At 33.4% G+C, this 27,060-nt stretch overlaps 4 protein-coding genes and 2 long non-coding RNA genes across 8 annotated transcripts in view; 3 read left to right on the top strand and 3 right to left on the bottom strand.

Moving 5' to 3' along the window:
- LOC122632492 (rab11 family-interacting protein 4B-like) overlaps positions 1-12,648 on the top strand; it is a 17,776-nt gene extending 5,128 nt beyond the window's left edge. The window contains exons 2-10 of the mRNA XM_043819324.1: positions 6-800; positions 3,204-3,278; positions 3,934-3,972; positions 4,865-4,982; positions 10,353-10,517; positions 10,611-10,980; positions 11,108-11,253; positions 11,327-11,377; positions 11,454-12,648. Coding sequence (XP_043675259.1) covers positions 37-800; positions 3,204-3,278; positions 3,934-3,972; positions 4,865-4,982; positions 10,353-10,517; positions 10,611-10,980; positions 11,108-11,253; positions 11,327-11,377; positions 11,454-11,576 — 1,851 coding nt within the window. The 5' untranslated portion in view covers positions 6-36 and the 3' untranslated portion in view covers positions 11,577-12,648. The remainder of the gene's footprint in view (positions 1-5; positions 801-3,203; positions 3,279-3,933; positions 3,973-4,864; positions 4,983-10,352; positions 10,518-10,610; positions 10,981-11,107; positions 11,254-11,326; positions 11,378-11,453) is intronic.
- Positions 12,649-12,878: 230 nt separating this feature from the next.
- LOC122632499 (MAM and LDL-receptor class A domain-containing protein 1-like) lies at positions 12,879-17,148 on the bottom strand. The gene is made up of 9 exons (XM_043819338.1): positions 16,107-17,148; positions 15,784-15,981; positions 15,338-15,695; positions 15,051-15,227; positions 14,549-14,975; positions 13,906-14,466; positions 13,428-13,819; positions 13,125-13,290; positions 12,879-13,008 (listed from the first exon to the last, which is right to left on the bottom strand). The coding sequence occupies exons 1-9, from the start codon at positions 16,436-16,438 to the stop codon at positions 12,962-12,964; spliced, it is 2,658 nt and encodes an 885-aa protein (XP_043675273.1). The 5' UTR covers positions 16,439-17,148; the 3' UTR covers positions 12,879-12,961.
- Positions 17,149-17,774: 626 nt separating this feature from the next.
- LOC122632498 (serine/threonine-protein kinase Nek8-like) lies at positions 17,775-18,265 on the bottom strand. The gene is made up of 2 exons (XM_043819336.1): positions 18,098-18,265; positions 17,775-18,015 (listed from the first exon to the last, which is right to left on the bottom strand). The coding sequence occupies exons 1-2, from the start codon at positions 18,263-18,265 to the stop codon at positions 17,851-17,853; spliced, it is 333 nt and encodes a 110-aa protein (XP_043675271.1). The 3' UTR covers positions 17,775-17,850.
- A 650-nt stretch (positions 18,266-18,915) lies between these two features.
- On the bottom strand, positions 18,916-22,944 carry LOC122632493 (OTU domain-containing protein 5-A). 2 transcript variants are annotated; one of them, XM_043819325.1, is made up of 12 exons: positions 22,203-22,944; positions 22,020-22,112; positions 21,706-21,797; positions 21,497-21,624; positions 21,264-21,409; positions 21,048-21,203; positions 20,781-20,937; positions 20,489-20,700; positions 20,296-20,415; positions 20,045-20,200; positions 19,785-19,974; positions 18,916-19,664 (listed from the first exon to the last, which is right to left on the bottom strand). In XM_043819325.1, the coding sequence occupies exons 1-12, from the start codon at positions 22,338-22,340 to the stop codon at positions 19,534-19,536; spliced, it is 1,719 nt and encodes a 572-aa protein (XP_043675260.1). In that variant the 5' UTR covers positions 22,341-22,944; the 3' UTR covers positions 18,916-19,533. The 2 variants fall into 2 exon arrangements, with proteins under 2 accessions (XP_043675260.1, XP_043675261.1); XM_043819326.1 differs by having other exon boundaries at positions 21,935-22,112; positions 22,203-22,259.
- LOC122632500 lies at positions 20,131-20,728 on the top strand. Its single transcript, XR_006327876.1, has 2 exons — positions 20,131-20,222; positions 20,467-20,728. It is a non-coding gene; the product is annotated as an uncharacterized LOC122632500 (long non-coding RNA).
- Positions 22,945-23,557: 613 nt separating the features above from the next.
- On the top strand, positions 23,558-27,056 carry LOC122632501. 2 transcript variants are annotated; one of them, XR_006327878.1, is made up of 5 exons: positions 23,558-23,895; positions 23,976-24,069; positions 24,153-24,257; positions 24,347-24,432; positions 26,984-27,056. It is a non-coding gene; the product is annotated as an uncharacterized LOC122632501 (long non-coding RNA). The 2 variants fall into 2 exon arrangements; XR_006327877.1 differs by having other exon boundaries at positions 24,153-24,432.
- Positions 27,057-27,060: the final 4 nt, after the last annotated feature.

Here is a 27,060-nt window from a genome sequence, read left to right as displayed (position 1 = left end):
AAAAGGTGGAGAATATCGTGATCGGATAAACGAAGGATGGTAAGCTCCCGTTCATCGTCAACGGCTATCGACGATAAGAACGAAGAGAACGAGGAGAAGAAAAGGAGAGAAAAAGAAGAAGAAGAAGAGGAAGAAGAAGAGGAAGGTGTAAACGGTGGTAACAACGGTGATCCGTCGTCGTCTCTGTCTACAGTAGAGGTATTAGATTTTGTTGGCGAAGCAACAGGCAGCGCCATCTCGCCGAGAAAGAAACGAAACCTTAAGAGCGAGAACAAGGACGAGGGGAAGGGAAAGGGGGGAAGGAGGACGAACGCCGCCGACGACGATCACGACGACGACGCCGAATGGGGCCGACGGAGCAACGGCGGGCCGCCTCCCTCGCTCTCGATGTCGTTAGACCTGCAGAATCATCCGATCGGTAGCGCAAGTCCGCAAAACGACTCTGGAGATTATTCGAATATCGGTAGCGGTGGAGGCTGTGGTGATGGTGATGGTAGTGGTAGTAGTGGTCCCGGTCCCGGTCCCGATTCCGGTTCAGGTTCAGTTCCAGATCCACTTATTACGACCGAAACTAACAACAACGCTCCTTCCTCTTGCAATATAAAACTCATTGGTAATAATCGAGACGAAGAAGAAAGTTACGAGGGCTTTGGCTTCGGCTCCGACTTTGGCTCCAGTTCTGGTTTTGGTTCCGTCGAAGTTGATGCTGACGGTGAACCCGAAGACGGCCGAGACGACGCCGATTCACCTGGTGGCAGTAGCTCGGCACCCTCTCCTACCGGTAGCAATCCTTTCGGCAGGTAAATCGATATATAAATTCGATTATATTTTTTCTTTCTTGTTAAAAACCGATTTCTCTCTCTCTCTCTCTCTCTCTCTCTCTTTCTCTTTCTTTCTTTTTCTCTCACGCATACACTCTCTCACTCTCTCTGTCTTTTTCTTTTTATCTATCCATCCATCTTGCGGTCGTTTTAAATTCTCGCGCCTTAGGTCACGCGGTACCGCATCGTGGCCATTTTAGAACCAATCAAAAAACACCGTTCGCCAGGACGACGAACGTCATCGCGTCGTCGTCTTTGTCGTCGTCGTCGTCGTCGTCGTTGTCATTATCGTTGTCGTCGTCGTCATATCGCTCGAGTGCAACGTGCTGCTTGTGGAGAACTTATCGATTCGTCCGAAAGGTGAAATTCATCGCTCGAACATTGCCGCAGTGTGGTAAAACGGAAACCGCGATTTCTACCTCCTCTAACCCTCTTTCTACTTCTTTGATCGGCCCCCTTTTCTTATCCTTTCTTATTTATTCCTTGTTCTTAGTTTTTTCTTTCTCTCTCTCTCTCTCTCTTTTTTTTTCAATTTTCCCGCTACTTTTTGTATCCTTTCTATTGAAATTCGTTCCTTTTTATTTCCTGTTATACTACTTCGGTTCTCCATAGTTGGTTAAAAGGAACGTGCATAAATATGTCCGTATTGACGATAAAAGTCTACGATTAATTTTCTTACTGGCAAAGGTCGCGTCAGAACTATTGTTTACGTTACACTCGTGCACGCTTGGAACGTTGTTAATTACCTTCATGCTACGGTGAATCCTAAAGAAGCTTTCCTTCAGCTACGAGATGATGATTATACTTTCTTTGTACAATTCTTTTTTTTTACACTCACCGAGAGATTGTTTCCCGTTAAATATTAAGATTTCGGTTGTGTTCAGTAAAAAAAGAAAAAAAAACGTTGATCTTCGTTCTCACGATCGTATGTGTATGTACAATATATATATATATACACATGTACATATGTACATATATTCGGTCAGATACATATATATATATATATGTATATACATACGTAACTATCATTTGTAACAACGTTTCAACCTGTATCGAAAGTTTCGCACGAGAAGAGAAAACATAGTTAATGCCATTATTATTCCGACTACTTCCTCGAGTTATTAATTTAATTTATCGTATTCTACGGGAAGCTTAATGACGTTCAATCCTCTTATCCCCGCTTCCCTTCTGCATTTACTTTAGTCGAGAAAGAAATAGAGATTATCATAGTAATATAAGTTAAATGCATTTCCGTCGGGTATGATTATTATTTTTTTTTATTTTTTATTTTTTTTTGTTTCTTATTTGTATCAAGTTCGTGTAAATTGTTTTCTCTCTGTTTTTTTTTTTTTTATCGCTACATCTCCAAATAAAAAAGTAAATTTTCAGATGAAATATCTTCTTTTCTTTTCTTTTCTTTTTTATTTTTTTTATTTGTGACGTTCATATCTTTTTTTGCGTCGTTATTTCCAAATAAAAAAAATACATTTTCAGGAAAGAACATTTTTTTTTTTTTTTTCATTTTTCTTCCTTTTTTTATACACACACGCACACACACACACGCGCGCGCGCGCACACATACGTTTTTCTAAACAGAAGATAAATTTCAGGATAAATAGTATTCTTTTTTTTCTTTCTTTTTTCGTAGCTTCTCATTCGACAAAATTGAATCATTAAGCAGGTATGATCATTCGAGCATGAAATTACTTTGAGGTTAAGCGTGACTACTGATAATTAATATTATGATTACACAGATGTGTAGAAGAGAAGATAATTTAATGATCTCGTTAGGTTTAATAGAATCAATTTTGGTTGATATATAGTGATCGTACGAATAACAATAGAAATATATGTTATTAGTTAATTTAAATTATACGCATCGGTAGAGAGAAACGTTTGTAGAAACTATTTGTATCGTTTGTAAATTTTACTTTGAAATTGTTTTATTATCATAATTATCTAATTCAATCGAAATTTACGAAATTTTCACTTTCCCGCAATATCATACATTAGATTGAAATTAAAAATTTATTTTTTATTCGTATATTTTATTGAACGTCATTTCATGCGTATAGTAACTTTCGATTTATTTATTTCACTTAGAAAGTAAAATTTTCCTCGTATCGATAATAAAAATATTGAATATAATTGATCATATTTAATAAATTTATATACATAATATATATATAGTAATATATTAATAGAGAAGTAGTGTAATAGTAGTATACTATTTATATAAATTTATATATAAATATATTAATTTATAATATATAAGTTTATTGCATATATGATCAATTAATTATTATTTTCATATATTCATATAATAACTTTATATAATAAATAATATTGAATCTCAAGTAATTTATGATCTTTCTTTTACAGAAACCCGAGAAGTCCGAATTCGACCATAGGAAGGCATTCCTGGCTTCGAACGTCGCTCAGACGAACACCTCCATGGTAATATATACGTACATACACATAGATCAAAAGAAAAATATCTCGAAAAAAAAAAAATATTATCTTGCATATCATAAACGAGTATTTGCAATTTTGCTGCGGGAACTTCCGTCGATATAATAACGATGGCGAAACAAAGACGTGTGAAAAGATGGCGTGCGAAAGAGATCGTATGTGTAAAAATGTTTCTCTTTTTCTTTCTCTCTTTCTCTCTCTCTCTCTCTCTCTCTCTCTATACACTGTCGGTATAACGGAAGATAAGAAACTGAATTTCAAGTTTTTCCAAGCCACAATAGCTTTTGTTTATCCTATTTTATAGATAGTTATAAGAAAAATTTCTCAATGGTAATATTTAATCTTGAATATTTAATACGTCGAAATTTAATTTTATACTCTTGCATACCATTCACACACGCACACAAGTCTGTGCACTTGAACTGTGAAAAAGAGACAGACAGAGAAAGAGAGAGATGAGAACTTGGCTCATAGTCAACATCCGATAAATCAGTAGACGGTCGACCTCGGTAAAAATATTCTTAGCTATTAGCAGCTCGATTACGATGGCACACTATAATAGTCGATAAAAATCAATCGTTAACGTTAATTAAAATCGATAAGATCAAACATTGACAAAACGTCTTTCTTTCTTTTCCAGTTCCGGGAGAAAAAGGATCAGTTCAAATGCATTAGCGAGGTAAGAATCACATATGTTCTAAATGATAACTACTATGATACAAATATAATAAATGAATCAGAATAAATACCTCGTATTTTGAATAATGAACGATTTCTAAATGTAAAAGAAAAAAATTGAAGAAAGAAATAATTAGTATTATAAAGGATTCACGATTTTGAAATATAAGAAAAAGAAATGAATAAATAAAAAAAAGAAAAATATGAAAACTTATGTTCTAAATAATTTTCTAGTATTAATCATCATTCTAGTATTAATTATCATTGACGATTTTCAAATATAAAAAAACAAAATAAATATACTTAACAAAAAAAGATATACTCTTATATATAGAAGATTTTAACACTACTGACATCATCATATGATAATAGCCGATGGCGTAATACAAAGATGAAAAAAAGAAATCGGTAAGAGGGATCTTTTCTCAAAGATCTTCGACGCCAACTCGGTTTCCATGACGCTTCGAGAAATTTGATCCTTTCACAGAATTTGAAACTGACAGAGAACTTTCTACTACATAGACGTATTTCATATACTGTATTTTTATTCTGTTCTTTTACTTATAAGCTTTTATTATACTTAATTTTCTATTTATAAGGATTCATTTTTAATTAACCTACTATACCAATTTTATACTTATTTCAATTATGACCAAATTTGAGTTGAGACTAGGCGAAAAACCATAGCAGTATTGACGCTATTTGATATTTAAAAAAGAAATAAGTAAAAAATAATATTTATAATTTCTCTAGCCTTATACATAAAATTAGAAATTCATTAATTTTATAAATCTGGTATTAAAACGACGAAGTATGATCTATCAAAAATGATTTATCTGCTAAAGTATATTTATATACTCTAATTTTCTTTTCCTTTTTTATTTTTATTATAGTCAGCTCTATCGCAGCGGTAGCTTCAATAGTTCGGGAAGAGGCTCGAACTGCGATAATACGGACGATATGTACAGCGATGTGTCTCTTGAGGAAGACTTTATCGATCTCAATCATAGGGTAAGTGTTGCAATTCACATATTATATTCGTGTATGAACACTTACGTGGTCCGTTAAAAAGATTTATCAAGATTCTACGTAATAGCATTCGAAGATTAATTTTACATCAAACATGAAACACAATTCTGCAACGTGAGTATAAAAAATAATAGCTTGTGGTATATAACTACGTATAACATAATTCATTATGTAAGTGTACGTGTTGAAAACAGTATATTGTGACAAATAGAATACCAAGTAGTAGATGTATTATCAAAAGCAATTCGTCGTCGTTGTCATTTTTCTTTTGAATATTATCTATCTACTTCGAATGTCTTCCAATAGAACGATGAGTCTCATTATTTAATATTTCATTGAACCAATCCATAATTTGATATATAGACTCTGAATTAGATTCGAACAGGACGGCTTAGAGCAAGATTTTATTGGGTTGATCAATAAGTAATATGTCGGAATTTTTAGTAGTTTATATTTCAATTAATAACACTATACTATTTTGTATCGACGATGTACAGTATCTTATATCTACGTAAACAACTATAATATCTTATTTATAATATATATAAATAATATATATAAATAAGTTTTATATGCAACATTTCTTTACTGAAAATTCTGACATTACTTATTGTACCAATACTAGAACGTTTAAAACATCAGAGTGTAATCAAATGGAACTTCAAAGATCTCGGTTAACCTTCTAAATTTGTGTGTTTGACGTTTGATTTAATAATATTAATAATAACATTAATAATATCTTCGTTTTAATCAACTGATAAATACTGATTAGAAAGAAAGAAGGGAGGATAAGAACAATTTTTTATCCTTTATATACGATATACGATGTGTGAATAAAAATGATATATACTGATTAAAAAAAAGACAAAAAGGAAAGAAAAAAATTTATCTTTATACACATTATACTGTGTGTATGTGCGTATGTGAATAAAACCTGTATACATATAGTGATTAAAAAAGAAAAAAAGAAAGAAACAAAAAGAGAAAAGAAAATTTTGAAATCATTCATCTAATAGCTGATGTGTGCCATAAAACAATCTTGTGACTCTCCGTCTTGTCCATCTTACTCTACTCGTCAATCCGATCGGATTAAATTACCATCATCTCATCATTCTGGTCCTTCTTACGGTTATTACCCACAACCTTATCCCCGTTATATTCAATACGAACCATACGGAGTTCATCATCATCCGATCCCAAGTTATCCATCTTCCTGCTACAACCATGAAAATCTCGATGAAGTGTTTCCTGAAAACAAAGACAAACTATCAAGACAGACCTGGTACTTAATCATTATCCTTATAGTGATTATCTTTGTACTCGGATATGCTCTTTATCGTACTCTTTCAAGAACAGGTCAAAGATTTCGATCCGTTAGGCAGACTAATTTTGTACCTTCGACACAGGTAAAATCGTTAGTTAGTTTAATATGTATTAATACTTTGCACTATAGTTATTTCTCTTGTTCGGTTTTTGTTAAATTTGATATAGTGAATAGATTTTCAAATATCTAGAAATATAGTGAACAGATATAGTGAGATATCAACGATATGTATCTATCTTCTTAGTTATATTCTGATTTGACGCTTTTTAGGATATTTCATTATATATATATAAAAAAAAAAATATTTTTTAACGATATTGTAATTTGATACTTTTGATCTTGCTATATAAGAGATATATGTATAAATATATTTTTTAAAAATAATATTCTGGCTTGATATTTCTACAATATACATATATAGTCATGTACTTTCTAAACAACTTTTCAACAACATTATTTTCTCTTAATTTATTTTAATTAAATTAAAGTAAACACCATAAATAAATGTATTAATTTCATATAGATAGTGAGGAAAAAGAAAGACGCTATTCAAAATTGCCCAGCCGAATTTGTTCGCTGTGCTGGCATGATAGCGGAACTTAGGAAAGAATGCAGTATGCCGTGTAAACAATGTAGAAAATTTCCTATCAATATATCCTCTCCAAAGATTTACAAATCGATGCAGATCACGTCAAGCGAGATGAATGAAGATGAGCAAACTTTGAATATAGGAATAATCGATATTCCCCGTTCGAAAATCAATGTAGCTACTGACACACCAAGTGTCAATGCAACGAATATCTAACGATCATAAAAGAACCAACAGTGAAATAAATATTCTGAAATAAGACAAAGAAAAGCGAATGTCGTCGTAAATGAAAGTAAGAAATAGTAACAATATTGATCATTTATTTCGAATAAATCAAACTTATTTATTGTCGATTGTATGAAAAGTGAAAGTACATATATATATATATATATATATGTACACGTATGTTGTAGATAAATCGCATTTCGATTGTTTAATAAGTTTAATTTTTCATTTGTTTATTAAATAAATATCATTAGAAAATTTTCTCGATAGATCTTCGATAAGTTCGGTTTAGAAAATTCGTCAAAATTAATTCGTAAGAATGTGTTATCAATAATTAAAAACTCTTCGAAAATTATCAAAAATTAAACTTCTTCGATCGGCTGATAAATCTGATAAGCAGCTTTATTGCGACAAGCGAAACTAGAGCGAGGAATGGCCTGTGCTAAAACGTCATGCAATGGTTTCGTTGGTTGGGTTGGATGGTCCTTCGTGAGTTTCGTGTTGGTCATTGCAGCGTTAAGTTATTTGGGATATACAACTTACAGACAGTGGAATAATAGACAGCAATGAAGGATTGATTAATCAAGAAACATCATTTTTGTGCTTATTTTCTACGAAAGGAAAAGGTACATAGTAATAACCATAACAATTATATAATATCAATCGATAGTATCCAAGTTGAATAATCGATCGAAAATTTTCTAATGATTAATTAAGGAACATCGTCATTTGAACGATCATTTTAAAAGGTACACTTCGTATCTGGTATAATAATAATAATAATGATGATAATAACAACAATAATATCAATCGATAGTAGTCCGCATTTAAGCTCGACAATATGGCGACCAGAGTTTTATTCCTTGCTTCTTCGCGCCAATGTAATCTCTCATGTGCACCATAAGACACGCATAAAATCGACAGGAAATAGAGAAGAGGACGTTCTCTCCATTTTCGCATAAGGCAAGTCCGAGTATGTGACCTCGAAACACTTGTATAGACCCACGTTAACTTCCTAATCCGCCCATCCCTTGTCCCAAGAATTCACCCACGCATAAAAGAGGTAGTTAATAGTTATACCTTTCATGGAAACATGTACATTACTAGGAACGTTAGGAGAAAAGTAAGAGAAAGAGAATACGCTTAAAAAAGACGCAGCGAGAGAATACGAAAGTTGACGAAGAGAAAAAACAAGAAAAAAAAAACAAATTTGCAAAGGATAGCACGTAGTATGTTAGATATTCTCCTTCTCTTTTATTTTCTTCGAGTAGGATGTATTTACTCGCGCGCATCGAATTTGTAAGGGGTGGGCGTTAAGCTGTATTCGATGTAACACGACGCAACACATAACACACACAGCACGTATCTAACTTGTATACACGTCTCTTACGCGACATTATACACGTGTTAGACGTAAAACACGGCTCACATACGCACACATATGTTCGTCTTCTCGAAGTTATCCGAGAGGTAGTGTGGAAAGCAACAGAGAGCACAAATAGCATCGTTCGCTATCGTTCGGTTACTCCCGGCGAACGATCGAGAGTCGAGAACGCGCGACACGAGGAAGACGAATGTATTTGAAGTGCGCAGCAAAGGAGGACGTAAAGTGTGCGTTACATATCCTCTCCTTCGTTTCGTCTATTGTGCCGTCTCCTTTCATTATTGTTCCGTCGAAAAATCAAAAGAGATCAAAGAAAAAGAAGACTGTGCCGCGACGTTTGTTGTCGTTGAGGTTATGTTCGTGGTCGCGTGAGTGGGAGCAAGATAGACGATGCTTTATTGTCATCGTCGTTTTATGGCGCGTAATACGCGCCTCGTCTCCGTCGTCGTCGTCGTCGTCGTCGACGTCCAGAAGACGGTGGATGATAGAGCATCGAGGACAAAGATGACGTCGATGACGTGACTCGATTTGAAAGAGAAAGAGAAAGACAGAGAGAGAAAGAGAAAGACAGAGAGAGAGAGAGAGAGAGAGAGAGAGAGAGAGAGAGAAATTAAAAAATAGAAAGAGAGAAAAGAAGAGAAAAAGAGATGGAGTCACGACGACCGAACGACGACGACGACGATGATCGAGACGATCCGACGTTGGACTCGATCGATCGAGATTATCGATATGCTACCACTTCCGGGGAGGGACCACCCTCTGGACCAGGTGCTGGTTTAGAGTACGACCTCTGGGAGGGACAATTTCAGTTTGTCGGCCAGGTGCCCCGTGTCGCCAGGACGCCCAGACGACACATTCCTTCGCTTACCGGACAAGTAAGCCTTATCATACGATCCCTCATGACGTTTCCCTTATTATTCTTATTTTTTAATTTTTTCTACCAATCGTTCTCTTCCCTTTTCTAACACACACTACTTTGGTATCATGCTTTAACTTTTCTTGGTTCGAAAGAGAACGTTTCTTGGTATATTGCCAACATCAGTACAGTTCGATCGAAATATTTACTTAGAGGTTTCTTTTTTTTACTTTGCATTCTTCGATTTAATCATCTAAAGAAGTCTATATTGTAGCAAAGAATATTAGTGGTTGGTCTATTTTTTTTTTTTTCCCATTGCATTTTCTAGAAGCTTTCGATAATAGGATAGTTGTGTTATAACTCGGCTTCTAGCATCTGTTTTTGGTTAAACTACGAGTTATTATAGACACAAGTTATAGATATCTGTATATAGGATATGTTATATGTATATACATCGTCGACAAAACGATCTATCCACGTGTTGAACATCCGTCTGAATCAAGGTTATAATACGTGTCAGAGATGTTATTTGAAATGTTGTTTATTCCTATTTTTTGAATATGGCGCCTAAATTATTTTCTCATTGCGGAGTATTTTTAGAATGTACACGTTCGTAGAAACGTATTGTTAAAATGCCAACCCGTAGGAAATGCGTTTCTAGCTTTTTTAATAGCTATTGATAAGAATAGTAAGCGAGAGATCTACGGATGTCCACATTTGATATTCTAACCACACGAGTCTCACTATCGAGAATGCACAAGTGCAACGCCTTACAGTGGAATGTTCTTTATACCTATTGAATATTTTATTCGAAAGAAAAGATTTCCGCTCTCTTAACTTTTACGTTTAAATTATAAGAGAAATTATACGAATAAATAATTCTTTGAGGTATATGTATGTTAAACATCTAATTTTTATTTATTTATTTATTTATATTTTTTAATAAGTGTTCTAAATATTACTTTTTATTATAGGTCCAAATGATTCAGGAACAAATGCACGTCTTGGCCGATACGCAATCGGTCGGTGAGGAAAGATATGCGAGAGTTAAACAAGAAAATGCTACTTTGCAAGCAAGAATATTGATGTTAGAAGAAGCTGCGAAAGATGCCGAAACTAGAGCTGAAGAACGATTACAGGTTCGTTCGATATGATCCTTATCTTTTTTCTTTTTTAGTTAGTTTTATTTTAATAAACACGAAAGGTGTTTATTTTTTTAATATATACCTTAGGCAGAACAAAGAAGGCACAGAGAATTGGCCAGTCGTTTGGAAAGAGAAAAACAGTTACAATTAGAAAATTATGCTATTAAATTACAAGCAATTGAATTAGAAAGTTCTAGTTTGAGGGATGAAATAGGAAGATTACGAGAGCAACTTGAAAGAGTTAAAAACGACAAGGCCTCCCTTGAGATAGAACTCAAAGATTCTCAAAGCGAAGCAAATACTGCCAGAGAAAACGAAAAACAGGCAGCAGCTAGAGCTAATGAAGCACATCATATGCTTCAAGTAGCTAAGGAGGAACTAATAATTAGAGCTGATAATCAACAGAGACTCGAAGAGCTTGAACAACAAGTGGTTCATCTTCAAGCACGTAATAAAAGTATGTTGCTTTTTCTGAATTATTATTTGATATATATGTGTGTGTGTGTGTTTGTATGTATAGAGAGAGACGTTAGATTATATATAATATATTATTTTATATTAATATATACATACGTTATCAATAGGTTTAGAAGAGACACGAGACGAGTTGCAAGCTGCTGCCGCTGTACAAGCAGGTCGAGAACTTTTAATGTTAAATCCTTGTAGTAACGGTACTGAAAAAGGACCTAGTCTAGCAGCCGAATTATTGGCTGGTATGAATCAAGATCAGGTATGTTCATCGTCTGATTTGTTACCTTGTAAACTATACCGAATAATGGTTTACAAATTTTATGTTATTATAGATGGATGGTCATGCAATTGAAGAATATGAACCACCATATAGTATTTCGGAAGTATGCATAAATCATTTTATTTTTCTATTTCGTAATATATACATATATTTCCTAAGGAAACTATTATATATTTCAGTTGAAACAGGCTTTGAAAGAACAACAGGAAGTCAACGCGCAATTAAGAGCATATATTGATGGGATTTTATTAAATATTGTTGAGAATTATCCACAATTGCTTGAAGTGAAACAAGCGCACTAATTGTGGAACATTTATAAATGATTAGAAAATTTTGAAATGATCTTTGAAAATAGAAGGCATTGTACATTAAATTTCTCTTTACTAAAATCACTGTTTATACATTTATATAAATTATTCTACTGTAGTTGTATACATATATGTACAAGATGGCTCAAGTTTTTTCAATGAAATTTGAGTAACTTATTCTGTAAGTGGTTCATTCACAGAATATTTTGCTATAATTTGGGCAAGAAAAAACAACTTGAAAAGCGTGTGATATCCTGTACATGTATACACATATAAAAATAATTCGGGAAAATAGTTTCCGTCCATATAAATTTAAAACTCAGTAATATCTAGGTGATGTGTGAAATTGGAACTTCGGACTGTCATCTTTGTCATTTGTATTATTTATTTTATTATAATGGCAGGGAGAGAGTAAATAGGTTGAAAATGTGGCATTATTGTTGCCAATTATTTGAAACAATGAATGTGTATATTATATTAAGAAAGTACACAAAAGGCCTTCGTATATATTATTATTATTATTATTATTATTATTATTATTATTATTATTATTATCATTATCATTATCATTATCTTGAAAAGTTTTATGATATTCTAATCGACGAACTATTATCAAAGAAAAGATGTAATTATTCGTTATTGCACCTTTTTTCTTACCATTTTGGAAAGAATATTTGATAGTCAAGTATTTAATAATAATTCAATATGTGATAATGTACAGATGAAGCGATGTATCGATGATTTATAAAAATATCTTTTTTTTCACAGAAGGATGATACATCGTAACGATAAAATGGTAAAGACCACTTTATCTATGAAAGAAATACTATTTTCGCCTTGTAATTAATTGTGTGAATCGAATTTAATTTTTAAATAAATATCATTCGCGAGTTACCTATATATAGACTTGACAAAGAGGTGATGTATGACTGCGTTATGTGTCACGGCATCTGTGATACAAGAAAATAGTACCTATTAAATTAATATTTAGTATTTTCACCTATAGAGTATTTTAGGTCTTTATACTGAAAGCTATTGAAGTTGCGAATAAATCGTTATATTTTGACATCTCTAGTTATTGTCATTAACGCCATTTATAACATTATCCTATACGAAGTTAGTTATTTTATATTAATCACAGGCGTGTTCATAGAAATCACTTTTTTGAATAGAACTTTGACACAGAATTATATATTTTAAATAATTATATTGACTTTTATCGATATTTTAATTTAATAAATAATGGTTTTATTCAATGTCAAGCTCGTATATATGTATAAAATTATTATTTATTTTATTTATAGAAATTCCATTTCTCATTGTACTATTTTACTATAAGATTTTTATTACAATTTTTGTTTTAGTAATATGTAAATTTACTACATCTTGTTTGGGTATACTTGAGGATGAGCTTCTGGTGGTCGAGCTAAAACATCGGAAAATAATTCAAGTTAACGAGATCAAAACTAAAAGTTTGATATAACGTAATATGTACACATAAGTTTATTAATTTTCAATGACTACACGTTTTAGTAATCTTACTTGGACAAATACGTGGTTGAAATTTAATGTCATCAATAGCAAAGCCACCGTTACTAGCACTTCCTTTCAAAATAAGACGGTACGGTGAACGTCCATCGATCGTTACTTGCGCTGCCATCCACACTGGTCTTGGGTTGTTAAATCCCTTCGCTGTTAATGACCATAACTACAGAAGAATGATTATAATGTTAGATTAATATAAAACATATGTGCAAGTGTAGAAATGTTAAAACCAAAGTACACGAGAAAAGAAAAGCAGAAATTATAACGAAGTAAAGAAGAAAATATAGAATCAATACGTACCAATATTTCATCGTTACCATTTTCATCATAACCACTATTTGCATCTTCAATATCAGACGTTCTAATAATTTGTAACATTGTAGATTCTTCAACGCCAAATGCAGCAAACCAAAATGTGAAACAAGTGGACTCTTCGTCAATCGGTGTATTGATAATTGGAGAACGTAATTGTACTTCAGTGGATTTTTGATCGGCCGTGTATATATCAAAAAAGATATAATCGCCCGTTGTCCCAAAGGTTTTGTCTAAGAGCTGAGCTGGTCGGTGAGTAAGAAAAGCACGTTGCCAAGTAACACTACGATCATTAGTTGCAAGAGTAATGTTTTCCCATCCACATATTCCTTTCTCGAAACTACAATCCTCACTCCTAACAGAAGCAGCAGGTGGCCTTACTGAAACAGTTTGTTGCTTTATTGTCATATACTTTACAAGATTTGTCCGTGAGAATTAAATTTATACAATTTTTATTAATGTTTACCTGTACAGTTTCCAATGTAAAAGGATATGTCATCAATACCGATAATACCATTTGCTCTATTTGGACCCCATATACCTTCAAAATAGATATTGAAATTTTTTCTTTCATTAATATTCGTTTGCGCGTAATTCCAGGTAGGACCTTGATCATTGTACAATTGCCAAATAGGTCTGGGCTCTGCTGACGATTCGTCGTTAGGCTGTATGTATACACGTAGCACACCTAAGCTTGGTCCAGTAGAATCTATGAAAGACTCGAACATGATATACCAAAATGTGATACACAATGGATTATCAGAACCACCCATTTCACGACTAACGAGTTGAGCAGTACCACCACCAATGGATCCACTACGAGATTTGCCAAGTGTTAGAAAATATTCGTTGTGTCTAGTGCCAGTATTTCCATTGCTGTATGGTTTTCGTTGATTTCTGGGACTTAATACTTGATTGGAAACTCTTTCCCATTCAACACGATCCGGATCTCTGGTATTGATCCAATCGCATTCGTCTACCTCGAAAGTACAGTCTCTTGATATTGTTGCTGCTACTTGTGGATACACTATACAAAGTCAACGAAAGGAAAAATCTATTAATAATTGTATTCATTTTTAGAAACAGGATTAATCCGTATTAGATCTTACCAGGACAAGCACCGTGAGTGAACGTGATGTCATCTATAGCGATATCTCCCATACCGGTGTTTCCTACCGATGCTTCAAAAATTAATTGATAGTCATCCAAAGAGCCAACAGTTATTTGCGACATGTACCAAGCGTTACCAGCGTTCCCACTCAATCCCCAAATTTCTTGTAACACTGCATCGAGATCACGAAAGTGACGTAAGTAAAGTTTTAAATTGCCAATTCCTGTACCAAACATATGAAACCAGAAATGTACGCAAATCGGTGCGTCTGGATTGGTAGCTGGGAAACTGCTACTGATTAATCTTGCTGTATCACCAGGTCTACGTGGAAATCTAGAATCGATAAAAGCGTAACCACCAGCTGTAGTTCGATCACTAGAGCTGTCCATAGCTGGACCAGTCGCTGGATTTCCGCTACCTCGACTCTGAAAGGAATACTATGAAGTAATTCGATCTTTCGATCTTTAGATTATAATAACAAATATTTCACTAAAACGTACTATGGTCCAATCAAAGTCATCTTCGGCATCGTTGTTCCAGTCACAAAATCCACCTGCAAAGTTACAAAATCCAACACAGGAAGTTCCAGGTTGAAGATCGACGTCATCGATCGCTATATATCCTCGAAAGAGACGAGATGGATCAGTCGAATCAACGGGCACTGCTTCGATGATTAACTATAAAAGAATAATAGTAGTAGTAGTAATAGTAATAATAATAATAATAATAATAATAATAATAATAAATCAAATGATCGAGAAGTTATAATCCGAACAAGTCTTCTTACCGAGTGTACGTCTGGATAAGTGTAAAGTATCTGAGCTTGCTGCCACATCTCAAGATCATAGTAATGAGCATGCCAGATGACACGCTCGTTCTCAGTCTTAACTGACTTACAAAATGGTATGGTGACATTTTGAAAGGAAATGACGTCGTCTGGTTCCTTTTTGATCGAGTATTCATCGAATCCCAAATGCAAGAGTACTCTCAATCCTGCGACACTAAGACCATCCATGGAGTATTTAAACATAACACAAGTTCCTGAAACACCAGTACTTCCCAATTGAGGACTATGCAATCGAGCTCCAGAATTTTTGCTTGTTACACCTTTTGATGGTGTTTGTGATGTCTCCACGAAGGCGTACCTAAGTGATTATCACGTTAATGAAACATTCAGATAATTATAAGATTTATAATTCGAATGTGATCTTTTTGATAATTATAGACACAGACCCTCCTTCCATTGTACTGGTAGTAGAATCCGATGGTGGTCCACCAAACCAATTAGTTCCTAAGCCAGATCCTGCCATCCAATCTAATGAATCGCTACCATTTTGCCATTCGCAGAGAGACAACGATGGAAGTGGACCAAAATCACAGAAGACTTCGTCTATCATCGCGATTGAAAGTGGTATGCTAAATCTTGGATATCTTGATAATGGAAACTATTTTGTTATTGTCAGTTTTTTTAAATCTATTCATCCTATTGTTATCGTCATCGTCATCATTATTATTTAATTATTATTGTTATTATTATTATTGTTATTATAACATACCTCGTTGAATTTCGTTGCAAGGATACACTAACGTTGAAAAATTTATTCGGTACCATAACGTTCGTAGTGGAAGGAATATCATTGCGAGGTAAAAGAACAGTAGATCTTCCTGGCCATTGTTGAAGATCGATATGTTCGACGTCATTCGAAGGATCGAGATCACGGTAGATTGGATTTAAAAAATGCTGAGTTTCTTTATTCAAATCCTCGGATTCCAGAGTTTCGTACGTCGATATTTCCGTTGTAATGTTCTTCGTATATGAATTAAGTGAAAAACTCGTTACCCACGAACGTTGACAGAAATAATATAGAAGTAACACAGAGAATTGCATGTTGAAAATTTAAACAAATTTATTTTTTTATAACACAGTCATTCAATACTTTAATACACACATTTTGATTGAGAAGTTTTTTTAATATTCGATTATTGATTGAATGTTAAAACAAATTTGTTTCTATTCTCATGCCACAAAATTTGAGTTGTAGTTTTTGCAAAGGTAGAACTAATTCGTGACGAGCACAGTAATTCTAGATGGCAAGGTGTGAACTGAATACCATTGAAAAACTCGCTCCCTGACGCGGACAGGATCAAATGAAATTAACTCTCCACAGTTCCGGCCTTTACTTCCGGCTGTTGTTACTCTTCTCCCTTTAATACTCTGTCCGAACTTAATAGTCATTCGGTGAACAATAAAATGCCTTTCATGTTCTAGCGACATTTCACAATCGTACAAAAATTAACCATCTGTGACCATAACTGTAAAACGCATTTTTAAAGGCATACATAGAGATTATTATAAAAATGCATAACTCTGCTATTGCATAGTTCACTAGGTAGACAAAAAATAAAATTTTACAAATTTGTTTGTCAAATAGTAAAAGCTGTTCTTTTTTATTTCTTATAGAGAAATCAAATTACAATAAAATAAGAAGGTACATATGATACAATTTTTTTGTTTGCAATCATATGATCGATATGTAAAATGTCCTTTTATATATATAAAAAAAAAGAAGTTAATTGGTAAAAGATATAGACGAGTATATATTAACTTTAAGATTTTATAAAATATTGAAAAATTCGAAGATTAAAATTTTCTTTGTCTTGAGAAGAAAACTTTTGAATTCTACCGAGATTTAAGTGAACTCTAGCGACGAATGGAACTAAGTACGGACAAAGTAATAATTGATCGGTTCTCGGACGATGGATCACTTGTTTCCTTAACATTTTCGAAATCAATCGTATTGTTGAGATTGAAATATTCCGTTCAAAAGGTTTTGGTTTTTCATAGCATACCATTCTTGTGATCTCGGCTAGATCCTAAAATTTTTTGATCATCTAAAGTTATTGCTATCGAAAAATTTTATTAATAAGTTATAATAATTACAGATGCAGAAAATGGAAGCTGCTTGGTCACCAATTCGTAAAGAATAACACCCATACTCCATACGTCCGATTTTAAGTCGTACGGTTGATTCGAAAGCATTTCTGGAGCCATGTAGCAGTAAGATCCAGCACAACACATGGACTCCCTAAAGTATAAAAAAGAAATTGCATTACCGATCTATATAGGACCTAAGGACTCTTCAAGAATTACAAGACTTTTGTAAAAGTTTTGGAGTTGCTGGTAGGTTGTATTATAAAATTGATTGGAATATAAACACAAAGGGTTAATATTACATTAAATTATTTAATATTTTCAAGATCTTAAATCTATTAAATTCGCAGTCAAAAATGTGATAAGTCTTACTCTTGTATATCTTTAGAAACACCAAAGTCACTAATTTTAACAATGTCTCCTTTACGTCCAGTCAACAAAATATTCTCAGGTTTTAAATCTCTATGAAGAATTTTCTTTGTATGTATATGATGGACTCCAAGAGTAATTTGTGAGAACAAATACAAAGCATTCTATGAAAATATTAATATTCTTAATTTATATAATCTCACAATTTTTACATTATTTTATTTAATTTTGAAAAAAAAAATTTACTTCTTCCATCAGCGGCACTTCACGTTTTTCCAATAATTCTTTCAAAGTACTACGAGTTGCATATTCCATAAGAATGTAACTTTTATTATTTTCAATCCAAGCTGCATGATAAGCAACAATGTTTGGATGCCTCATTTTTTGCAAATATTGCACTTCTCTCAAGACCATCTAAAACATATGATATCGTTTTTTCAATTTAAATGATTGACGAAGTATAGCAACAATATGTGCAAACTTACTTCAAAAGATATATTAGTTTTTATACTTAAATTCTGTTCCTTTATAACAAATGGTTTCAAGTCCTTTATTCTTCTAACTAGATGAACAGTTCTGTTGACACACACATACACATACACATACACATACACACACACGCACATATCATATATTCTAAGAAATTATTAATTTATGAAAATTAATATTTTTCTTACCCAAACATTCCCCTGCCCAATACAGTTTCGAACTTGTATTTTTTGACACATGTATTCATTTTTATATAATTATATGTTTTCTTATTTGTTAATAATTGATATTTAGTTATGACATATATACTTTTGTTTAATACACGACGTATAAATTTGTAAAATTGCGTTCATAAATCATAACTTGATGGGGACTGTTTACAGAAAAATATGATTATATACACTAAAGTACATTAATGACGATACAATGAAGACAGAGGACACTTGATATTTATCATCTAAGCACAATTGCTCTTGTTTACTTTGATATATCATTTCTATTTATCTTATTATATTACACGAAACTTTGTATGTTTGATAAACAATAGGAAAAATCGTGTAAGAGTAAGACGAATATTATAGGTAATAGTTTTTTTATTTACTTCTTTTCTTACAAATAATGCAATCATTACTTTTTCTGAAGCATTTTGACCTATTATGTTATAACAAGAGAACGTGTCACGATTATCAAAGAATATTTTGTTTTTTTTTCTATCCATGAGAAAGTCTGCTTTACGATGACAAAGAGAACAATGATAGCGATAATGTAGGATGAAGAAAGCATCCGTGACAATAGTGAGAACTACTGCAATCGATTGTTTAACATTTTTTGCTAATGCAAAGATTTTTGATTGTATTTTTCTTTTTTTGGTTTCTTTTCCAACGAAAATGATATCTAATGTTGAAAGATTCGTGTTAATGTCTTTTAGACTAATATTTTTAACTGATAAAAACACGTATATATGGTTCACCGTATATACTTTTTACTAACACAATTATTCGACGAAAGAATCGGACAGAGAAAAAAGAAGACAAAATGTCGATTGTAAAATACACTCGAACGAAAGAAAGCAAACCACCTTACACCCTAGCATTAATGGGAGATTAGATGATACTGCGATATATAAATGTATATATCTTTTCCTCTGACATTTTTGAATTTTTTTTCACTATATCGAACCTCTTATACAGAAATTAACTATTATTAGATTCGGGTATGATGTCATTTGCAGATGTACGTGATTGCTTCAAAGTATCCAAATATTCTTGCTGTGATGTCGCTAATACTTGCGAAAGAACATCGCTATCTTCCCAGTCTGTCAAACCTATAACATGTCACGATATTATTATGTGATATCTAATAAAATAAGTAGAATATAATGTGAGATCAATAGATAAGTTATTATTAAATAAGAACGTTTAGGTTTACGTATAAATTTTATTACCAAATACTTCCGGAGGAAGACGATTGAACAGTGAAATATCAGGCGATGTATGTGCTTCCTTACTACTTCCTGGTACAGGTTCTTGTGGCATTATCTTTGTTTCAAAGTCTGATGGTGGAAGATGAGTTATATTAGAACCTTGAGGAGATTGATGCTGTGGAGACCTCTTATACCATACAGTATCTGGGACCTGTAGATGTAATAAATTCTTTTTTTGTATTTCCTTCTAAAGTCGCTAATCGTTATAATAACGTTTGGACCTTTGGAGAATTGCGCATAGTATCTTGGCTAGTTTGAGTGGTGGTCGGAGAAGAAGTATGACTGCGTTGTTGTCCGCGATTTCCATGGGAATGAAAATGTGCATGGCTATGTTGTGCACTTGTAACCGTACTTGTACTGCTGCTACTTGCTGATCGCTGAATTTAAAAAATACATCATGTTGGTATTGTTCGAAAATTCTTAATTTTAATATATATATATATATATATATATATATATATATTGTACTTACGGCTTTACGCATTTCATTGTCTCGTAACCATTGTAAATAACTTTCTCTAGCAACTTGTTCTTCTATTGCTTCGTTGGTTGCTTCCCAATCAGTAGCTTTTATTTTATCTTCAAGCATTGTCTGTTTCAGAATAACACATGTTATAAAAAGATTTAATTATTTCCTACTTAGATAAAAGATTAACTTAATTTACCTGTTCAATATGTAATTCTTCACTTTGTCGTACCGCGTCCGATATAAGTTCACGATCTGCGGAACCGGGATTGAATGATGGTAAGCCCAACCCAACACCAATAGTAGCTTTATATGGATCTACTATACTGTTATAATGACTGCCACGTTGATACGACAATCGTATAGGTTCATTGTCACTTTTTACCATTGTATGGAAAATATTAATGGGTTCTATAATATAATATTTTTAAATTGTAAATTGTCTTTTTATATACTTATTAATAAGACGTAAAACAAATGATTCATAATACCAGTGCTATAACAAAACAGTTGTATACTACGATTATACATTTCAGACATAGCTTGCATTTCTATATGGTTTCCATGCACATATTCCTGCCTTTTTCTATCCACATATGTAGTAAAATCCTCAGCTACAAAATGAGAAAAGAATTCTTGGTTGGAAGCCTGAAACATAACATCGAAAGAATTTGTATTTACAAATGGGCAAAAATGCTTCTATTAATTTTACGAGTAATTTGTAACAACATTAAAAACTATCGTCGAATAATACTTACGATATAATCCATGCAATGTTTTCGTACGATTCCATGCATCTCTTGATCGCCATAAACTTGATCCGCAACTGCTCTGAACAAGCATGCGCCATCTTCTCCCATTTTTTTCACGATATATCCCATTTTCCGCATACGTTTTTCAAACCATTTATCACGCTAGATTTGTAAAAACCATTTAATTATACCTCCATATGCGTGTATTATTTAGAAACTAACCTCTTGCCATTCCGCTAATGTAAGATTATTTCCAGTGCGTCCTGTATATTCGTCTCCGCTATTGTAACCATTTGCAAGTTCATCTAAATTTGATGCACTACCTACAATACTCATACGGTTGTTGCTTATAACTGCACCATCTGAACCTAGATAAAGAATAGATTTTTTTCATAAAATGTATAAAAAATTGTATGCGATTATTGTATCGTATGTAACATAATAATCTTCATTACCTTGCAAACCACTACATGAGGCTGCAGGTGGGGTTGCTTGCCTCTCCCTGTCTCTTTCTCTTTCTCTTTCTCGTCCTCTATCCCTTTCTCGTTCTCTCTTGGAACGTGAACTTCTTCCAATGCAGCTGCTATAAAATTCAGCATAATTTTATTGCAAAATATAATAGAATAAACTACAATTGATACGAATGCAGTTTGATATTCAATACCTATGAGGACTAGCTCTTTGTCGATGACGTTTGCCATGGCTTGGTCCACTAGAATCTTCAAAGTGCTTTTCTTCTCGCCGATCTACCGTTGCCTATAATAATGATTTTTTTTATTGCTATTATTTATCTTGATCTTATCAAAAAATATTTTTATTAAATGAAAAAAGTTCAGTAAAGAATCACAATATATTTGCAATTCTCTTATTTATACATTTATTGATTACTCAACTTTTTTGGTTTTAAATGTAACTGAGGATAATAGAATAGATTGAATGTAGCAATTTGTCATCAATAAACTTTCCACTTCTTCTCACCTCATATGAGCCACTGGTAAGAACGATTGGGCCAGAACCATGATCACCTTGTACGGCATGAAGATCAACAGCAAATCCATTAGCTCCACGCACCTGTTATAAAAAAATCATAGTGTATAGATATTTTTTATACCGGTTAATAACGCAACATAGAAATAGCAAGATGAAAGTCGTAATGTATACCTGATATGGTGTGTTTGGTAGAGCAATAGAGGCAGAATTATGTTCGTTTTGTACACCATGAACGTCGACTTCCGAATTATTACTTCCCTCACGTCTGTCTTTTGATGCATTCGTTTTCTTCTTCGATAAAATTGTCATTTTGAAGGATGAACTTTAATTTCTTACGAATTTTTGACAATTTATTCAAGAAACACTTATGTGTACGACGCATTCAACACAGAACTATTGCACATTACACATACTAATTGCCGAAGGTCGTAGACTTCGTTGCTTCGCAATCGTGACTATCACCATCCATTTACAATTTCTCGATGAAATCTACTAATCACTTATTGAGTTCTTGAAAATTTTTTTAACTATTCAGATGTTAATTATACTTATGGATATGTAAAAACAACATTACCCTATCGAATAACTACAACATGGTATGTTTGACAATCACTTGCGACCTTCAATTCGATTCAATTCCTGTTTTCTCCACTGTTTTGTCTACCAGCCATTTTTCTCAGTACAAGCACTGACTATTATAGTGAACTTAGCAAAAGCGAAAAGGAAGAACGACGAAGAACCAATCAGGAATAGGATATGGTTACCAACCCTTTGTTATTTTTTTTCTTCTAATCAAAATTCGATCTAATACAGATATAATTATTAACTAAATCAATTTTAATCTACTTAAAAATAGTTTATAGTTTCTGTACGCTTCGTTCGAATTATTTATTTTATCTCTTTGATATATATATATATATTTAAGTCACTGTTTACAACGATCGCAGAACGAATCAGTCAGATTACAGATACGTCACTTCTTCTATGATCACGAAGGAATTAACCAATAAAAATACACGCGATAAAGAACTCGTTAATTTCTAAGATAAAAATGAGTTATAAGCGTGAAATAGTCTGTAAGTAAAGATTGAAATAGTTTGCAATATTCTTTCGATCTTTTTTATATCCTACGTGTTCAAAATTATACGATTATATTCAGACAATGGACATCCAATCAAATTATAGCCGCCATAATATCTTTCATTGCAATCTATCAATATTCTAAGTCAGATATTGGAATACATTTTCAACGTCTTCAATCCTCGCTTCGTGAATTTTCCTGTCAAAATCTCACGCAGGATTACACGATAATATAGGTATAAAATTAGAATTTTTTTTCCCATACGAATTACGTCGAATATTCGATTCACAATTATATCGAATAATTTATTCAAATAAGTGCCATTAGTATTTACGCGCGTAAATGTAGTCAATTGATTAGCAAATTCGATTCGTTGATCTTTGACCTTTGATCTTTGATTTATTTTATATAAATCGATTATAAAAATGAAAAGTAAGTACTTGATTAGATGAATAAGGCCCTTGAATTTTCATATAAATATATGTTAAGGCCGATTTAGAAAGATAAGTCTATTATTTAGTTCGTTCTTAGTAACTTTTCTACATTAATGTCTGAATCTTGTGAAACAATAAGAAACGTGTATCTTATCTGTTTAGGTTCTTCGTTAATTCAGAATAGGACCTACGTACGTAAGAATCTTTATATGTTGAGACCCAGGTGATCGATATTACTTCAGATATAATTTGGATAATACGACGCATTGAAAATAGTATCGAACAACCGATCGATTATGGTTAACATACCATTCATTACATTCTCTAATTACATGATTTTAATACAGAGGTTCGTATCTAAGTTTATATAATAAATTCATTTCATAATTTTCAATCGACGTTATCTGATAATAAATATTTTATATAAAGTCATTAAAAGCAGTGATATATCGAAGAACATCAGTCGGTAATATAGATCTCTAGAGGAGAAATGATAAAGACGATTTGAAAGAATGAGATCGAGGTCAGAAATGTTCATACTCTCTATTAAATCCTATCATGAGGAATGACGTAACGCGAATATATATCATCCAGTTAATTGCGTAGGTATCCCTTAATTTGGTATATCTCACTGAATTATATTTGACGACCATGGTAGACGACCAGTAAGAAGGATACGGCGTGATAACTCGAGTATCAAAAGGAACACTGGTATCCGACAATATACATATATATACATATACATACATACATACATACATATACACATACACACATATACGTATATTTGCTGACTATAGAAAATTCAAGGGGAGTACAGTAAAAGATGGACGGATCATCGAATAGATCGCTTTTTAAAACGTTCTTTCGAGTACCCTAATTTTCTGTAAGTTTCCTTAAACCAAGTAAGAATGATAGCAAAGAGAAAGAGGGAGAGAGAGTGAGAAAGTGAGAAATTTCAACGTAATAAGTAACGAGAGCTTTATTGATGGTAGCTTAAAAATCGCGAGAGCGAGATATTCACCTTCGTTCCAACCACCTACGCTTCGTCACCCCGACTATCCCTGACGGTGTGTTCGACTCCCTTCCCTTGCCAACCCTCGCTACTCCAGTGCTATTGCTGAATGGTCCAAGGGTGGGGATACCCCTTTCGCCACCCACACAATCAATAGTAAGGCCTACAGCTTCTCTGAATGGACTTGGCCGTTCTCGTTCCCGTTCCCGTTCCCACAGCGCCATGTCTACCCCGTCCCCCCTGTATTGATTACTACGCCTGCGGCTGATCTCCGCACGGCTACGCGGGGAGTTGCTCTATCGACCTATTCAGCTGCATTACACTTCATTCATGAACACTTTGCTTTTCGCACACAATTATCATTGATATATCATACACGTGAAATTAGTTTCCCTCTCCCAATCATCGTCCTCATCCCTCTTTCCTCACCCTTCTCTATTTCTTTCTCTCTCTCTCTCTCTCTCTCTCTCTCTCTCTCTCTCTCTCTCTCTCTCTCTCTCTCTCTCTCACTCTTTTTCTCTGGGATTTTCATTCATAGTTTTTTTTTATTCTACCCACGCTCTTCACAATACCTTTTACTTGATATTTCTTGTTCAATTTTGAATATAGTTGGAAATTGTATCTCTACGTTTAGCTGTTTCTTCTTTCTCAAGGATATGGAAAATGTGGAAAATCTACAAAGATAAGAATTCATTGGAATGATCAATAGGAACAATGGAAGCGATCCTTTCTATGCAAATGAATTGTATATCGATAGATCGACAGATGTTACGATAATGTGGCAACGACGTTCGTTATTTTGATGACCTCGCTGTCTCGAATCAATTGCTTTGAAAATAGTACTAACTGAGAGGAAGATCTCATCTCATACATACATACGTACACACACACACACACATAGACGCGCGCGCGCGTAAGACGAAGGCAAGCATTTTTGGTGGAAAAGTATATTCGTGTGGGTCTTTCGAGCGTGGGTGGTCGTTGAAATTATTTGCATGCGGAGATATGTGGTAAAGAAGAGGGTCTGTTGGAACTAGAATTTATTAGTTTGGTAAAGGTCATTCCGTTTTGTTTTTTTGTTTTTTCTTTTTTCTTTCTTTTTTTTTTCTTTTTTCTCCATTCATTCTAACCACGATATCAGACAATATTAATTTTTAAATTCTTTATTGTCACATCAATCGCGATTGTATTACGTTGCTTCGTAGTAATTAATAATTAAAAATAGTTAGAAGGAATAAAACAAAAGAGCGTCGTAATTAATTCTCTCTCATGTAGAAAAATTCCTTTTCAATAGTCATGTATAGCGAGAAATGCAATTGTATTAGCTGTGGGTATATATATATGTATATATATACATGTCGGCTCTGCTTTTTCCTTTTTCCCCATCGGTGATATGTATTGACAGTTCCATTCCATTCTAATTTATCGAGATCGCCGTTATACATTGATCGTGTTACGAACGAGAATCAGATTTTTCAATCTTCTGTCATATTCTCATTTTATCATCTCTTTCTCTCTTTTTTTTCTAATTTTTTCTTTTTTCAGTTACTTCGCCATTTAGCTTTTCCAATCGTTCTCGCACGAATAAAATAGGAAAAAGGAATTCTATTCAATCATATTTACGAAGAGAAAAATCTTTTTCTCTCTTTTTCTCCATCATCCCGTTTCTCTCTCTTTTTCATAGTTACGTCATTTGGGCAAAAACGCAATCATAGAATATAAAGAATTTCGATCTTTTCTTTCCTTATTTCTTTTTTTCTTTTACATCTCCAAGAGAAATTGTTCGATTTCTTTGAATAACGTAGCGATAAATTAAAAGATATTTTCTATTATTGTCTTCTCGTTTTTCATCGAATCACGTTCGCGCAATTAAATGCCAATGGGGGATCACTCGTATGGAATACAACGCAATCAAGCGATTTCGGTTTAATCTATCTCTTGTCTTTTTCGTATTAGATCGGACCGAAAATCAATTGGAATTCAAACGAAATCGTATTAAATCTATTTAAAGTCTAATTAAAGTTAAATTAAACCCGACATTTCTAATGAATCAAGATCGATTTTTCCGTTGACTTAAAATGTGTTCTTAGAGCAAGAGGAAGGATCTTCGAAATGTTATTTACATCACTGATGAGAGGGAGTATCAGTTTTCCGCTAGATTTGAGGGAAGATTTTTGGGGGAAAATTCGTTGATGGTATGACGAAAGAAAAGGGAGGAGAAAGAAGAAAGGGAGTGCCGGGAAAGGGGACGGAAAGACAGAGATAGATTGATAGGGAGAAAGAGGAGAAATAGGAGGGGCGAATAAGAGTCGGTAGTCTGAGAAAGGGCTGAATGAAATAAAAGGAATAGAGAGATGGCAGAGTTGAAGGAAGGGAGAGAACTAGAAGGGTGATAGTAAAAGAGGAAAACTTGAATTTGTAGTGGTTGTTCGGCGCGTGGGGGTAGGGACAGAAAGGGAGAGAGAGAGAAAGAGAGAGAGAGAGAGAGAGAGAGAGAGA

Source organism: Vespula pensylvanica, chromosome 10, assembly GCF_014466175.1.
Source record: "Vespula pensylvanica isolate Volc-1 chromosome 10, ASM1446617v1, whole genome shotgun sequence".
NCBI classification, from domain to species: Eukaryota; Metazoa; Arthropoda; class Insecta; order Hymenoptera; family Vespidae; genus Vespula; species Vespula pensylvanica.
The sequence above is the reverse complement of the archived record's forward strand: the minus strand, read 5'-3'. Positions and strand labels throughout refer to the sequence as shown.